Source organism: Perognathus longimembris, chromosome 8 (assembly GCF_023159225.1).
Source record: "Perognathus longimembris pacificus isolate PPM17 chromosome 8, ASM2315922v1, whole genome shotgun sequence".
Classification (NCBI taxonomy): domain Eukaryota; kingdom Metazoa; phylum Chordata; class Mammalia; order Rodentia; family Heteromyidae; genus Perognathus; species Perognathus longimembris.
This window is the reverse complement of record NC_063168.1, coordinates 25912651-25930195: the sequence shown is the minus strand read 5'-3', so window position 1 is coordinate 25930195 and position 17545 is coordinate 25912651. Positions and strand designations below refer to the sequence as shown.

The window sequence follows — 17545 nt, the reverse complement described above, 5'->3', positions numbered from 1 at the left end:
CTACAGCTCCGCCACTGGGGATAGAGAGTAGAGGAGACAGTTCCTTGGGGAACATTTGATCAGAATGCACTTCCTAACTAACTGCAGCATTAAGGGCTGGAAGGGGGCTGTGTCTGGCAGCAGCGTGGTTACTCATTTCTCAGCAGGGAGTCATTTCTTTCTCTGCTAAGCTCAACAATGGGCTCTATGACCAGGCTGACAGAGGGAGTGATGAGAGGCAAAAGAAGGCAGAGAACGCATTTGCATATATTCACACTTAATCCCCTGGGAAGCAGAATTCTTATTAAGTCCATGTAACAGTGGAGAAACTGAGGTCCATGGAAAGGAAGCTGTGTAAATCCACAAAGCTGGTGAACAGGGCTAGTACCTAAGACTCGACATTTCATCCTAACAATAACTACAGTTCCCATTGATTAAACCCTTCCTAAGGTCCCAGCACTTCATTACATAGTCTAAAGTAGTTACTCCTCGTGCCAAGTTGAAGTTCAAAGCGTTCTTAGGAAGTGTCTCTCCAGAACCACTCAGCAGTGGAAGAGATGCTGAGATGAGCCCCCTCTGCTGGACCTCTGCATCCCCACTTTCTATCACCCCAAGAGGACCCCCTTTTTCCTGAAATTGACAATCAGCCATGTCAATAGAAGACTAAGCAGAAACCATGGTCCCTGACATGGCTTTGGAGAAAGAGGGGCGCCACCCCCACCTCCAGTCAGCTTCTCCTGGAGATTCCATCAGGGAAATAAGAGGTCGGGGATCAGAGACACAATGCTCCCCATTCAGGTGAGCAGGGCTGCGCAGGCCCACAGCTGCTGCTGCTTCAGGGAGATTTATGACCTGCTCTAAATGTCACCTTTTCAACTCCCTGTGCTGGCTCCACCACCTTTGGACTCAGCCCGGGCTGGACTGCTGGCCAAGCGTGGCTGGGAGACGTGCCGCCGCTCACTGCCACACACGAACACTCGCAGGGAAGCAGCCGCACAGGCGCCAGGTACCCCCTACCTGCAGTCTGCAATGAGCTCATCCATCAGCTGAGCCACCAGAGAGTCTGTGTCCTCCGTGGAACACTGTGCCTTCGAGGCCAGGTGGATCTGCTCCAAGCCAGCTTCCTGTGGAACAGGCAGACCAAGGTCAGGAGAGTCACCATGATGCAGAAGGTTAAACACACACACACACACACACACACACACACACACACACACACACACACACACCTGCCATCATAGCCCAATCTATGAACCAACAAAGAATGAGCAGGGAGAGACACAGCCCAGAGCCAGCCAACCAGCGCTGACCTGGCTCAAGAACCTTCCAGGGCTCCCCACACTAAATGCCCAAGCTCGGCACTCCACCTTCACACAGGCAAAAGGAATCCATAAGCTATGTGCCAGCTCCACTGGAAGCTGAATGCATCCTATCATCCACCATCTTCAAGCCAGGTCTGACTCCCCACAGGTGAGCACAGGGGAATGGCCCTTCTGGAGCCTGTTGTCACTCCCCATTGGAACCCCCTCTCTCCTTTCCAGATTCTACGACACACCCAGGCTCAGGCCAAGCCTACCTTCTACCACCCGCTGCCCAGCACCACCACCATCACCACAGTCACTTGGACTTCCTTGTCCCCATGTCAGCTCTCTCGTTGCCAGCATCTGGCCTCCTCTACTGAACCCTACCCAGCCCTGTCCCCTGCCCCGCAGTCCCCTGGAATCCCTCTCCCTGCCCAATCAGCTTTCCCAAGCATGTGACAAATATGTCACAGTGGGACTGCCAGTCTAGAAACAGACCCTACCAAGGAAACACAGTCCCTGCTCCCTCGGAGTCTGGGGTCTTGTAAAATAATGAGTGGCCCAGAGGACAGGCCAAACTGCCCAGCCCTGCCTCCCAGTTCTCAGGCCCTGAGTGTCTGCTGGTCTTCTCCCCACCTCAGAGCTCCAGATCTCAAGGTAGCCAGGGACGACAATGTTCCCCACTTGCGCCTGTATTCCTTCCAGCCACACCAAGACTCCCACTTTTCCCTTCCATTTCCATCTGTCTTTTGAACATGCTCACCCACAGACTTGTCCAGGCCATTCATCTCCCTTCCTCACCCTGTTGCCTCTTTCTTGCTTCACCAGCACAGCTACACTTGCCTCCTCCACTTTCCCATATGTCATGCAACTCAGGAAGAAGCCTACACACACACACACACATACACACACTCCACAGAAGTGCCTGGAAAACACCACCTGGACCGTCAGCTTCCCACCTCCCTTGACCTTTACACCCATCCTTGTGCTTCTCCTCTACTCCCTGGCCAAGCACCAGACCCGCATAGGGAGATGAGTCTCCAGAAGCCTTTTTCACCTCTCAAACACAACTCACCAGCCACACTTGCACCCCTCTGCTCTTCTCCCCAGAGTCCTTTCCACCACGAGAGCCATTTCTCACAGACCTTCCTTTTCCCAGCTCCAATGGGCCTCCAAGGCCTACAAGCTGAAGTCTTGCAGTTCCCCTCAAAGGTCATCTCCTTCCAGGCCATGTCACCCTCCCTGGGCCCCAGAGATGGCAACCTAGTTAAGCCCTCACCCCCTGTGTCTTCCCCCTACTGGATATGGACCCCTTGTTGTTCCCATGCTACTTTCCTGATGTTCCTTGCCATCCTCCTCCCTCTGCACCCCACCTCTCTCTCTTGACACCCCAAGTGTCACCTGAAGAGCTCTGGGTAAGGAAGGCAGGAGAACCCTCCATGGACTGATCATCGATTACTTCCAGCTGACTTCTAGATGCAGGTAAGAGTCAAGAGATATCTAGCACTCATGCCAGCCACTGTCCGGAAGCTCAAAGTCTCTCTCTCTCTCTCTCTCTCTCTCTCTCTCTCTCTCTCTCTCTCTCTCTCTCTCTCTCTCTCTCTCTCTCTCTCTCTCTCTCTCACCACTGCATCTGTTATAGGCTCTCCCAGTGCTCTCCTCACCCCTCTTCTGGGCATTAAATAGGACACAGAAGACAGAGGGCATCAGCCCACAAAAGCCACTGGACACAGTCACCTATCAAGTGAGCAGAGGCTGGGGGGGGGGGGCCCTGCTTCTACTCACCAACCGGTCAGCAATCCTGAGCAGCTGGTTCCGAGTCTCAATCCTATGGCTAATGTCCTCCCAGTAGGAGGACAGCACCACGACCGGCTTCACATTGCCCCAGGGTAAGTAGTAGTAGTGGCACCCTGCATGGGGAGAGGGGCTTGGTTACTGGGCAAGGGAAGAGGGGCCTGGGTATGGGGTAGGAGCTGAGGGTGAGAAGGCAGAGCCCAGGCCCCCGGTCACTAAGACCTGGAACTAGCCAAGGTGGGAAGGGGCCTGGGGTTGGAGGCAGAGTGGTGCCTTCTCCCCCTTCCCATCTTAGAACCCCCTGAACTCTTCAGTGCCCACACAAGTGGGGGATCAGACAGCTCCACCTCTCACTGGGGTTCCTTAGCACATCAAAAGAGAAAGGTGACTAGAATGACCCGCAAATCAAGACCATACTCCCCAATGTCTCTAAGCTACCTAGATACTACGTAATGACCCAGGTGGGTCAACATGAGTACAGATCACTGCACTTTCAAGACTCCAACCCAGGGCTGGGGATATAGCCTAGTGGCAAGAGTGCCTGCCTCATATACACGAGGCCCTAGGTTCGATTCCCCAGCACCACATATACAGAAAACGGCCAGAAGCGGCGCTGTGGCTCAAGTGGCAGAGTGCTAGCCTTGAGCGGGAAGAAGCCAGGGACAGTGCTCAGGCCCTGAGTCCAAGGCCCAGGACTGGCCAAAAAAAAAAAAAAAAAAACAACAACAAGACTCCAACCCATAGGAAATGGGGAGCTAGCAGTGGGCGGGGGCGGGTAGCCTCTACCTAGAGCAGTGGGGGAGGGCTCCGGGAGCACAGCAGGCCCCCAGCAGCTTCCCATAGGAGGTAGAATTTAGGGTTCAGCCCCTCCCCCTCTGTGACTCAGGGCCTCACCATCAAAGACTGCCCGGCTGTACTGGGTGGTGGAGGCCAGCGGCAGACAGGTTGTGTCGAACTTGTTGCCGTAGTTCCCAATGCTGACCTCAAACTGGATGGCATCGTCCACGTCCTGCAGCATGGAGGCCGAGTAGAAGGCCGCAAAGAGGGAGTATTTGCGCCTCCGGAGGTACTTCTGTGGGCAGAGAGGGCAGGCCAGAGGGCGTGAGGAGAAGCCAAGGAGACAGGTGTGCACAGTGGGTCACTTGTCTGACAGGCCTTTACCATGACCTGCACCAGGAACCCCTGGCTAGGCTGCCCAGTGGCAAAGAGTCCAGCAAAGAAACAACCTCCAGATTCGATTACACACTGAACAGATGAATTCTAGGTCTCTGTGTGCTTGGCCACATCTCCTAATAAGATCTGCTCTTCCACAGCCATGTGGCTTCCAACCTGCGGCAAGGTCTCACACGGTGCCCCTCAGGGCAGCCCATCTCATCCACCATGCTAAATCACCAGGCCCCACCCAGAACTCCCACCCACCCTGCAGAGGTGTCCGCACGCCAGCCCTGCTGCTGTACACATGCCACCTCTGCCATGCACTTGGGATATGTGAAGCACCTTGCTCCCTTTGGGCATGGGCACAGAGGACACGTTCAACAACTCCTTCGTATGTCCTGATTTGAACCAACATGATTTTATGGTTCCTTCCATTGGGAGGCACAAAGAAGCAGGATTAAGCAATTGGGGTTTAAGAGAATGTAAATAGTAATGACAGCTAACACTTAATGAGTACTTACTGCATACATATCTTAATTCACTTCTCACCACAATCTTATGAGGTAAGTATAATTATTACACCCACTTTACAGGCAGGGAAATAGCCAGTAAGTGGTGGAGCCAGGATCCAAGCCACAGCTCTATGACTACAGTGTCTGAATGCTTCTAGAGACAAGGCCTGGCTCTACCATTTATTGCTCTAATTTATCTGGGCTTCCCTGTCCCCGTCTATAAAATGGAGATCGTAACCACAGCGATCTCACTGGGGTACTGTGAAGATTCAGTAATGTCAGGGGCATCACTAGCAGTGTCAAACACCTGCTAAGTGTTTAGTTGACCTAGTAGACCCCCATTCTTATATGACTGTTAGAAAACAGTCTCGTATTGCACTGAACTCTAAACTGTCAAAATGCTTCCATTTATCTTCTTTATTCCTCTGTGCATTCCAAGTGGGATACATGTTACATTCTTCCCACCTCTCAGAGGAACTGTCAGTAACCCAAAGAAGTGAAGTCATAGTAAGTGTGGAACAGGACTATGTCCCTTCTCAACCGTGATGCTTGCTTGGCCACCTCTCTCTCTCTCCCATCCCTAAGAGGACTCCACCTCCTTCCCAGGGCAGTGTTCCTCACCTCCACCCGGAGGATGTCATCCGCAGGGAGGTCCTCCACCTTCTGCTCACTGTGCTCCACCAGCTTGGTCTCCAAGGACAGCAGAAGCCGGCCTCGGTAGGCCACACCTTCCCCCTGCACCACGACGATGACGACAATGACGACAACAACGAGGACAACGACAGGTCACCAGCCAGAGCAGATGAGGGAGAAGAAAGAAGCATGGTTTGGCTCTAAGGCAGTTCATCTCCCAGGCAGCCAAGAAGCTGAGCCAACCCACCATTCTTCCGATGAGGATGTCATGGCCCAGAGAGTTCCAGGGACACGCTGAGCCACCCAGGGAGATAACCAGTGCCACCTCCATCCAGCCCAGACTCAGGAAATGAAACCTGGCAAACATGGGCCTGGGTGTCTTGGGGACTGAGGTCCCAGTGTCCCTAAGAAGGAGGCAGGGGGGAACAGAGAAGAAAAGGAGCCAGGAGGAGGCCAGGTAGAATTAGAATTATGATACTCTGATGGGTCCAGCCTGCCCAGGCCTCGTGCACCCCATGAAGTGTCAGCTGGGCCCGAAAGCCACCAAGCCAGTTGGGAGATTGCCAGAGGATCTCTTGGCATGTGGCACTCACCTTGCCTATGTTGAGCTCTGCATAGGGGTCTGGGAAGCCCGTGAACTCCCGGGGACTGCCGTACAGGTTCACATAGCAGGGACCAAAGGTGGGGAGGAAGCCTAGATTGTCGTCCACTGAAGACACAAGCAGGAGTCAAGAGAGGCCCCCCAGTGGGGCTTTCTAGAACTCAACCCAGCTCCTCCAGACCTGAGACCCCCAGCCCTCAGTTTCCCCCACATGCATCAGAGATAATCTTTGTCAACAATAATGACACTGATTTGTCATTATGTCCCATAAATCCATTGAGTCCTTGCCACTATTAGTCTCATTTTACACAGGAGGAAATAGAGGCTCAGAAATACATAGCAACACATGATGACAAAGTGGCCAGACCCAGAATGGTGTTCCCTCAAAGCTCATGCAATCAGCAGGCATGCACACACTGGAGATCAGGGCTCTCCCATCCCCACGCCCATGCCATCCACACCCTGCCCACCCCGCCCCCTTCCAGTCTGCAGGTGTATTACATCCAGACATGAGGAGGCATAAAGGAACACCCAGAGCCCCATGACCAGAAAAGCTGTCTCTCAGGGGGGCAGAAAGAGGCTCAGCCTCCATGCCCCTCCCCCACAGTCAAAACCCAGGAACATGTCCCAGTGTCCTGATGGCTCTGACTCATTTCAGCGCACACACACACACACACACACACACACACACACACACACATATTACAGAATGAGTGTTTTAATGGAGCAGATTGGAGGAGAGTTAGAGAATGAATGAATGAGCCTCCTTTGGGGAGGCTCTCTTTTGTTAATTTGTCATTTGGGGGGTTCATGGATGTATTTCCCAGGACGACACTTCTGTATACTCTGAAAACTCTGCAAACCCTTTTGGAGGAAAGGGGAAAGAGGACATTTCCAGAATGCCAAAGATGGGAGGCAGGGCTAAGACCACCTGGGATGACCCTATCCACATAGGATGGGCCAAACAAGCACAAGACCAATCATCACAGCAGAGGGGTGCTAGGGCTGGACCCAAGGTGCATGCTGGGAACTGCTCCTAGGGAGCTCGTAGGTGAGGGGTCACAGGGACTGGCTGGGCCATGCCTGCCCTCCAGTCAGGAGTGCCCTGAACCCTTCCACATGGTCCTTCTTCCAGACCCCAGCACAGGCAAAACTCTGGCTTTAGGAACAGAAGAAGGCCTTGGAACACGTGAACATTACTCATCTGTGCTAATCATCTTGGTTATGATTTACCTCCTGAATTTCCACCTGAAGAGTTTTTCACTCCTGTTGACCTCCTCCTGGCCCCTCAGATACCCCACATTTCCCCAGGTTGCCCAGGGCTCCCCTGCCTGCCCCAATTCATCCTTTTAGCTTCACCACAAGCTTGGGAAGCATCTGGGAGAAAGGAAGGAAACTGTCCTCGAGACATTCCGAATGACTTCAGTGCTCAACCAGGTGCAGAAAGGAAACTAATCAAGGTAAACTCAGGGGCTGGGTGCAACCATACTTCATGCAGATCAGGAAACCCCATCTCCAGCATTCATACCCCTCCAATATAATCCCCCAAACCCATCCCCTCAGACCCCTAGGTGACAGTAACATACGGTCTGTGGCTTGTTGAGGCTTGGCCACACCTGCAGGCTCCTCTGAAGCATAAAGAAATGGAAAAGGTGTTAGGATGGACATGGCTGGATGGAGGAATGGTTATGTGACCAGGAGCTGCCAGATGAATGGAAAGACAGCTCCTGTGTGGGAAGCAAACATAGCCCCAGGCCCCACCCCCAGCCCAGCCCTGAATGTGTCACAAAAGCTAAGGCATCACCACCCCTGTCCTGGCCAGACAACAGCCCCTAGTACCACAATCACTTGAAACTTGATTCAAGATATTCAAGAAATACCAGAAAAGAAAATGTGTTTTTCTCTGTAATAGCCAGATCAGTGAGGAAAATAAAATACAGACCTAAGAAAAGGGTGAGTAAAACACAAAAGAGCCCGGAGCAAGGCAGCGAACACTCAGTGCTCGGAACCCAACTGGGCAGAGCTAAGCAAGGGCATTTCAAAGCACAACATCTCCACCTAGTGGTCAATTCTATTACTGCCATGGAAAAACAACATGTTGCGTTTTCACAACAGCTGGCACCTGGAACTGGCTCTAACACCTGCTGCTTCCAGTAAAGTATGGTGACAGATCCTGTCCATTAGATAAAGATTCTGCACACCTGAGTCTGCTCCTAATTTCTGGTGAAGGATATCTAAAAATAATAGATGCAAAGAAAATATGTTCTGGCCACTGTGGGGCTCTTGGTATCCATCATTCATTTCTAAGCTGGTAGATGACTCGAGAGGGGAGCACCTACGGTCTCTTTCCTCTGTCTCTATGATGTTTGTCTCTTTCTGCCCTTCATACATTTTAGATAGAAAGTATAATCATTTTGAGGTCATGGATGACCTGGGAATGGCATTAGATTGTTTTTGTCCACTATTCACCTTTACCTATTACCTCCAAAAAAAAAAATCCCAAATCCCATTGCAGTCTTTCCATAATTATACTTATGAGCCAGCAGTCAGGAAAATGTCACGAAGGAAGAATGAGCAAAGAGGAATATGGAAGTAGGGATGAGAACAGAGAAGACAAGGCCCTGGGCTGGCCCCCAATCTCTGCTGCCAGGCCTCAGCTACAGCTGTTGCCCAGGTAGCCATTTTCACATGCACAGGAATCAACTTTGACCAAAGGGAGAGTCAGGCCCCTGGCTATCAGAGAATGTGCTTTCTCAACAATCTGACCTATGTGGGCACGGATGTGATTCCAAGGAAGGCAGTGGCCAGGGACTACAAAAAAAAAAAAAAGTTTCCACTTAAGGTCCTTCCAAATGATTAGCAAGAGGCCTGGCCTGTTATCTATCTCAGGCTAAAGAAGCTAAAATCATAGTTCCAACCCCCATGTGCTTCTTGCAAAGGCAAACTTGGCTTCTCATCCACAACCTGACTTTAAATCCTGGCTGCACACTGATACGCAGACAGACACACAGGGTTCCCTCATCCTGCCAGCCATCTGAGCAGCACACAGGCCTCAGATGACTAGGAGGAGTGTGCACGCCTTTGCACTCATTTGTTCATTCAGCAACCCTCGCCGGGCACAATACTAGGCACTGGGGGTGGGTAATGGTCCTCCTGACAACTTCTGCCAGGGATTCCCACCTTGAGGGAAAGTCATAGGTCTCATGGAACATCAGTACCCACCCCCCAAGTTCTCTCCCCTGTGTCTGCTGACAGCTCATAAAGTCAAGGGCAGGGCAACCAAAGGGCCACCCAAGACAAAGCCTCTATTTAGTCCGCATCATCCTTCTGCCAAAACACAAGTGTTTTAGTGTGCTTTCCCTGAGCCCAGAGATCCAGAAGTGTGGACGCCCCAAGTCACAGATGAATGCTCCCCATTTCCCCAGCTCCCTCACCTGGGGAAACTGGAAGGAATTGAGAACAGGCCTCCTGGCCCCATGAGCCACAAGTCTCAGCCCCGCAGACAGTCCTCAGGGACGTGCATGTGCCTTGTAGGAGCCCAGGGTGTTACCTGCAGCCATTTTTGCCAGCACCCCGCCCCGCCCCCCCCCCCTCCCCCCCGCCACCACCGCCTCTCGGCACATCCCCAACCCCATGGCATTTGGCTGCCTGACATAGCCTGAGCCAGGCAGGGGAAGAAACCAAAAACTGCTGGGAAATCATCTTCAGCTACGTTCCGAAGACAGAAAGATGAACTTTGGGTTTCTTGGCCATGGAAAAAAACTGTTGGGTACAAGTACTATTTCTGTAACATGACTGTCATGTGTATAAAGTTATCAAAGACTCTGGGTGGTTTTCACGGCTCTCATGTATCTGAGAACAGACCTTTAAAAAAAAAATCTTTCCTTAATATATTGGTGGTGCTCAGGGTCCAAAAAATACTTCACTGTGCCCAGGCCAACCCATGGGCAGAAGTGCTTAAGTGGTTACTGTTGGGTCTTGTCCTCCCCGGAAACAAAAACAAGACACAAAACCAAAAACACTTGGTCAAAACAAACCATCAAGGGACCTGCGGGGAGGGGTGTGGAGAACATACCGATTTTCACAATTCACTTTTGCTGGGGTTGAGAGATGACAGAGGTATGCTAGATCCCATGTGAGGAGAAAAGAAATTTTTAAAAAAAGAAAGGAATATGCTGTAAACCAACTGTACATCTCAGGGGAGGGCGGGGAGGGGACCTGGAAGGGAAGATGGTAGGAAAATGAAGGAGGAGGTAAAAAGTTTTAAGAAATGTACTCATTGCCTTATGTAACTGTAACCCCTCTGTACATTACTTTGACAATAAAAATGATCATTTTTAAATGAAAGAAAAATGTGAGGGAACAACATGTTCTACGGGCTTTGGGATGGGTGAGGAAAGCTTAAGGGACCTACCTGTATAGGGAGGAATGTCAGAGAACCTGTGAAGTCTTAAAGAATAAACCCAGTTTTGTCCAAATATTTAACTCTTTTATGGTCACACAGATCAAGCTATTTAACTTCATATCCAAAAATTAGTTAGCTGATTGCAGAAAAAATATTCTCATTTATTTCCAAAACAATGGTGGCGGGTTGGGGGGGGGGTCCTACTTAGGCTGCCTTCCTGAAGCACAGGAGGTTGCCCATGACTTGACCGCCATCTACTGGTCACATAAACACTGGCAGATCAAAAGAATCATGATTCCAGAAAAAGAGGAAGGCGAACATTATTACCTCCAGAAATGGGAACTACGGAGGACCTAAACTCTCCACCAGGTGGCTGATGGCAGGCACGGGTGTAGCCTCATGGATCAACAGCCATCATAAATCAGTCAGAAATGTCACATTGTGCCTCCACCAGTCTCTGTCTCAGGGTTGAGAAGGGCTTCCTTCCATTCCAATAGTCACGGCCTGTGAAGCAGCCAGAAGGCCTTCCGCACCACCCCCTGAAGCACTGCCCCATCTCCGCGCTCTTTCTGTACCTGCAGGCCAGCCTTTGGCAGAACTTCTGACCAGCTAGAAGGGAACTCTGACCTGGACCAAACAGTGCCTGGAGCTAGTAGGGGAAGGGCTGGGAAGACAGGGTTCTTAATAAAAGTGCCATTTTTGTGAATTCTACCAATGAGATCCAGATGGCAGAGAGCCTCTAGGTGTTGAAGCTGAGTGGGGATGCCTAGGAGATGATCATACAACTCTTAACTTCCATGTGTACTTGGAACTTTCAAATAATTCAAGCTGTTTATTGTAAGAGGTTCCAGAGAGCCTACAAGCTCACTGGATGAATGTGTACCAGGAAGGAAGCACGTTACCCTCTCCTACAGGCAAAGATCTGCAGAGACACATAATGAAGATCTCCTGTCTGTGGAAAACTGTCAAGCTGAACAGATCTTCCTAAACAGCAGATGCGGGAAAGAACTTTTAGACCGCACTGGGAATGTGGCTTAGTGGTAGAGTGTTTGCCTAGTATGCATGAAGTCCTGGGTTCGATTCCTCAGCACCACATATGCAGTAAAGGCCAGAAGTGGTGCTGTGGCTCAAGAGGTAAAGAGCTAGCCTTGAGCAAAAGAAGAAGAAGAAGAAGAAGAAGAAGAAGAAGAAGAAGAAGAAGAAGAAGAAGAAGAAGAAGAAGAAGAAGAAGAAGAAGAAGAAGAAGAAGAAGAAGTGGGAAACAGAGGAGCCACATGAGAATGTTGAGGAAGTAGTTTGAGATCCTCAATAGTGTTGTGACAACAAAAAACTTCTGGGAGAGGACAGAAAGGAAGAAAAGGCAGGTGCAAAAAACAGTGTCTAGGGAGAGAGAAAAAGGCTTGACAAGGACTGAAATGTGCAATAGCCAAGGTTCAACCACACCACAAAGAAAGCAGAAATGGTTCAGAGAAATCATACTGGTGATACCAAAAAGCCAAGAATGACAGAAACAGCCAGGATTGACTTGGGGTTTATCCTGTGCCAGAACTTCACATTTATGATTTATCATCAGACTGGATCCTTCCAAGCAATCACAGGAGTTGGAGTTCATAAGAACCCCATTTTATGGATGGAAAGCTGGAGCAACTCTCTAGGTTACAAAGAAGGAGAGTTGACAGAATCTAAGCCTCAAATGGGCAGCTCCAGAACTAGAGCGCTCACCACTACCCCAACTTGCCTTCAGCTCTCTACACATAGGTTAGAATGCAAAATATTCCTTACCTCAAGCTTAGAAATTCACCATTCTCAGACAAAATTCAGTGAAAAAAATCCTAGGTGAGTCACCTGGATATAGTAGCATAAGATAGGAGCAACGAGTGGCATTGTAATCGTCTTTATTTGTGTAAGAATACTCTCTGGTGCCTGAACAACAACTCAGTCACTCAGCAAAACATTCAGAGCTCATTCCCATAAGCAAGCATTATATAACTGGTATTTTCTAAACTTCAAAAGAAAAAAATATACATGAATCCCTAAAAGCAGTGTCTAATCAGTAAAAAGGAATATGACTCACTCCATGCCGTTCTCAGAAAATATGTCAAAATAGATTAAATATTTAAATGTGAAAAAATTAAATGTTTTAAATAGAGTTAAAGCTGGGCACCAGTGACTCACGCCTGTAATACTAGCTACTCAAAAGGCTGACATCTGAGGAACGCAGTTCAAAGCCATCTGGGGTGGGAAAATCCTTGAGACTCTTATCTCCAGTTAACTATCAAAAAGTCAGGAGCAGAAATGTGGGCTCTGGTGGTAGAGTGCTAGTCTTGAGTGAAATAGCTAAGGGACAGCACATAGGCTCTGAATTTAATTAAGCCCTAGAACTAGCACACACACAGACAAAAAAGTTAAAACGTAGGCATTTGCCAAAGACCTTTTAAACATGACACATAATGCAGAAACTATAATTATTTAAATACAAATTTTTAAAATAAACCTAAATTAGTTTAAACATTTTGAAAGGAAACAGTAAAATAAGTCTAAAGAGAGTTAAAAGTATACCAATGAAAATTCCAATAACGTTTAAATAGAAAAAACTAATGAGTCTAATTGAGAAAATAGAAAAAAGAAAATTCAAACACAATAGCAATAACAAAAAAAGGAAAGCACCAGGTAGAACGAATTGTCTTAAGTATAAAAGGTTACTCTGCAAAACACTACATAAATAAATTTGAAAACCTCAATGTAATGGATGTTTTTCTAGGAAATATAAATTATCAAAATTGACTAGAGTAAAAGTAACAAACTAAAAATAACAATGATCACAGGAGGAATTGAAAAGTTTTTAAAGAGCCATTACTACACCCACTCAGAAAGGGCACCCAGCCCATATGGTTTTATGGGTGAATTATTTCAAACCCTCAAAAGACTATATTCTTATGTTATATAAACTGTTCCAGATGTTTGAGAAGACTTTAAATCTTTCCAATTAATTTTACAGAGCCAGCATAACCCAGATACAAAAACCAAAGAAATAATAAGCAGACATACCAATTGAAGATAATAGAAAATCAAGAAACAGGCCCAAGAACACATTAAGGAATTTAGTAGGTGACAAGTCAGCATTGCAAAATATAGGGAACAGATTATTCAACAAGCAGCATTGGTATCACCAGTGAACAATTATGTTTTTTTTAAGTGATGTTAGATCCCTTCCTTATTCACTAAGGAAAATATGAACAGATTTGGCTACATACAAATTTAAGTTTCTTTAAGTCAAAAACTATAAAGATAAAGCAGAATTATTTGCCACATGTATGATAGGAAAAAGTTAGTGCCTATATAAGCATAGAACTCTTACGAAGCACATATAATAAAAATACAAACATGTATCAGAAATACGAACCAGGAGAATGCATTTGAAATAATTATAAAATGCATAAGAATATATTATATACAAATTTACGATACTTTGAAATTTATGTTGTTCCATTAACCAGATGTCAATGAAATGAAAATTAAGACAACAAAGAGGTATCATTTTTATCCATCCAATTCACAGATATATATACCAGAATTTGATATTCAGTGTTCAAGTCCTCGTGCTTGCTTGGCTTTCTTACTCATGGATGGTGCTCAACCACTTGAACCACGACTCCAGTTTAAGCCTTTTGCTGATTATTCTGGAGATGTCTCACAGACTTTTCTGCCCTAGCTGGCTTTAAACCATGATCCTCTAGATCTCATCCTTCTGAGTAGCTAGGATTATAAGCATGAGCCCCAGATATCAGGCTCAAAATTGTTTTCTGATATTATTTTAGCCTATGTGGATGACAGCATAATACATGAAGCCTATGGAAGTGACTGGAGAAAAAAATAACCCTGGATTTTGTAGGGCAACTTGGGCCTTAAAGAAGTTATGGTCCCCTGGTCTACCAATTCCCCCTTTAGATATTCAGCTTGAGGAAACCCATTGGTCTGGGGGTGGGGCACTTGACTAGCCCCTGTGAGCCCTGGATGCAATACGCAATAGCACAGATTTAGAATTTGTTTCATCTTACATCTTGAAAAAGACAACTTGTGAATGCATAAAATTCTTCTACAAAAAAATCCATTGCAAAATTAATTGTTCTTCATGTAGAAAAATTAGAAAAGCCCTAACTATTCAACATTCCCTAAAGGGATAGTGGTATATTTACACAGTGAAAGTCTTATTCATTTAGAAGGGCATTTAAACAGGTGAAAAGACATCTACACAGGACTGCCAAGTGGTTAAAAGCAAGTTCCCAAACAATTTCCTTTTAATGTATGTATGCATATATCTGTGTATACGTATACATCTAGGAACATGCATATACATTCATACACACAGAAGGGTCTCTGGAAATTCATAGTTCTTGTCTGGGATGATACAGCTATGGGTTATTGCAGAGGGTGCATTTTATATTCTTTGTTTCTTTGTTTAAAAATTTACAAATGAGGGGCTGGGGATATGGCTTAGTGGCAAGAGTGCTTGCCTCCAACACATGAAGCTCTTGGTTCGATTCCCCAGCACCACATATACAGAAAACAGCCAGAAGTGGCGCTGTGGCTCAAGTGCAAGAGTGCTAGCCTTGAGCAAAAAGAAGCCAGGGACAGTGCTCAGGCCCTGAGTCCAAGCCCCAGGACTAGCCAAAAAAGAAAAAAAAAATTTACAAATGAACATGAACAATTTTTTAACAGACCTATAAAAGCTATTTCAAAAGAAAACCTGCTGGAAACCACATTAGACAATGTAGAACCCAGTAGATGATGAAACCACAGCCACCAATATTATCTGCAAGAGTGAATTACCCGCTGTGTTCATGCCTGTAGCTACTCAGGAAGCTGGGATATGAGAATGGTAGTTAGAAGCCAGCCAGGACAGATACAGCCAAGAGCATTTATCCCCAATTAACAAAAGCTGAAACTAAAGATCTGGCTCAAGTGGTAGAGTACCCACTAAGAGAACATGAAGCTCTCAGTTCAAGTCTTGGTACTGACATAAATAAGTCAGTAAGTAAATAACCCACAGGTATATGATAGAGGCAGGATAGGAGAGAGCATGCTGGGCCAAGGGCAGAGCACAAGTGAACCATACCTTCTATTTCTCCTCCAGGAGCAGAGATTTTTGACATACCCAGGTAGGTGGTGGACACAACGTCATTGTGAGTGAGGCGGTCCCTAGAACAAGGAAGCAGAATGGGCCTGAACATGGGACAGAGACGAAGGCCACAGCCCACACAAGGACAAACTGCCTCAGTTTACCTCATGGAGGCAAGGGTCTCAGTCAACATCTTGTATGTTACTGAGGCCTAGTGATCCCAGGGAGGAAGAGACTGGAAGAAAAGCTTGCTCAAAACAACTCATAGAGGGACCTAGTCCATTTCCCCAACCATCACTGGGCCACCAGTCTGGCTCTCGGAAGGCAGACCACAGGTTGACAGGGAGGAGGCCTGAAGCAAGCAGGATAAGGAGCAGAAGGGTGTTTGGGAAACCCAGTTCCCAGAACAGGACAGCTGAGGTGTCCAGGAGCTAAGAGATGAGCAAGATCAAGGAGGAGCTCAGATGACCAGATCAAAACCATCTCCAGAGCCACAGTCTTGAATTAGCCAGTGCTACTGAATTCCTTTCTGTATGTGCCTTTGAATGTGACAAAGCACTTGAACTTCCATCCTGCAGGAGTTTTACCACAGTCTTGAGCAACAAGTACTATTCTTATCATCTCTGCTCTCCAAGCAAAGAAGATGAAACCCAGAGACAGGCAGGCATTTCTTCACAGTCAGACAAGGGAGGAAGGAACAGAGCTAGGACTGCTGATCCCATTCCTGGTCTTGTCCTGTGTCATCATACATACTGACATAGTTCAGGACCACCCTGCTTCTCTGAAGAAAGACTTCTTCCCTTCCCCACCATTGTAGGGGCCTGTGAGTGGGAGACAGGGACTAATAATCTTTTAGCCACTAATCTCCCATGCAGACCCTTCTTGTGGACCCCATACCAGCCTTCCTTGATAATAATAAATATTAATAGCTAGCACTGACCTACTAAAACAAGCACTGCAGTAAAAACATCACACAACTTAGCTCTCTTTACCAGGAGAGCCCTACAACTAGCCCCAGTTTAGATGATGCTGAGAAATTTAATTCATTTGCAAAGGTCAGATTAGGCCTGACATGGAAACCAGAGTTTTGATTCCAGAGCAGCCACCTGCTGCTCCTGGGCAGGCTCAGACTTGTGGTTCTTGGTCTAGTAGTTCTGATTTCCCAGAAAATATGTGTCTACATCTGAAGACAGATGTGGTATGAGAAGGGGGTCGTGCCAGTAGCTGGTGGGCACAGAAGAGGACCCACAACAAAGCCCAAGGCTACCGACCCTGGGGTGGAGACTGAGGAACCTTGCATTGGGACAGCCCCATGCAGGAAGGGGCAGTCTCAGACATCCCGTCACGCGTTCCGTGTCTCTTCCCTGCTACGTGGTCAGCCATAGACAACCTTCAGAAGATGCAGCCAGCCCCATTCCAAAAGACTCACCAGAATGGGTGATTTTATTTTTCTTATTTTTCTTTAACTCCTAGCGCTATGAGAGACCCTCAGTCTCTGTCACTCCCTTCCTTCCTCTTTGAATTTTCCAGCATGATGATTGAGCCCTGGTTTTGAATTTTTCACCAGGACAGGCAGGGGCTGCATGAGGCAGTCAGCACAAATCTGTATCCCTGTTCTTGGTAAGGAATGTTAACCAGAACTAGAAAAAGGAAATTTCCTTGAGATTATCAACACTGATAGCTGTCAGTGGATGGCTGGGAGCAGGGAGGAGGGGAGAGAAGACGAAGGGGGTAGAGAAAATGCCGGTCCTGGGGTTTGAACTCAGAGCCTGGGCACGGCACTGTCCCTGAGCTTTTTTTACTCAAGGCTAGCACTCTACCGCTTAAGCCACAGCTCCACTTCTGGCTTTTTGGTGGTTAATTGGAGATAAGCGTCTCAAGGACTTTTCCTGCCCAGGCTGCTGTCCTCAGGTCTCGGTCTCTTGAGTGGTTAGGATCACAGGCGTGAGCCAGCTGATGACATTTTTAAACTGTCTTCTTGCTGAAAAGACCAGGACTGGAAGAGGGTTTGCTCAGCAGCTGCTCTCTGATCTTGTCTGAATTGGA

At 47.7% G+C, this 17545-nt stretch overlaps 1 protein-coding gene across 22 annotated transcripts in view; it reads right to left on the bottom strand.

Moving 5' to 3' along the window:
- Positions 1-17545, bottom strand: part of Dysf (dysferlin) — a 200501-nt gene that overhangs the window by 107334 nt on the left and 75622 nt on the right. For 13 of the 22 annotated variants that reach the window (XM_048352710.1, XM_048352719.1, XM_048352717.1 and 10 more), the window contains 7 exons: positions 15497-15579; positions 7562-7603; positions 5968-6083; positions 5363-5476; positions 3969-4146; positions 3066-3190; positions 997-1103 (listed from right to left, as the gene is read on the bottom strand). In XM_048352710.1, coding sequence (XP_048208667.1) covers positions 997-1103; positions 3066-3190; positions 3969-4146; positions 5363-5476; positions 5968-6083; positions 7562-7603; positions 15497-15579 — 765 coding nt within the window. The remainder of the gene's footprint in view (positions 1-996; positions 1104-3065; positions 3191-3968; positions 4147-5362; positions 5477-5967; positions 6084-7561; positions 7604-15496; positions 15580-17545) is intronic. The other 9 variants (XM_048352716.1, XM_048352723.1, XM_048352725.1 and 6 more) reach the window with 1 other exon arrangement.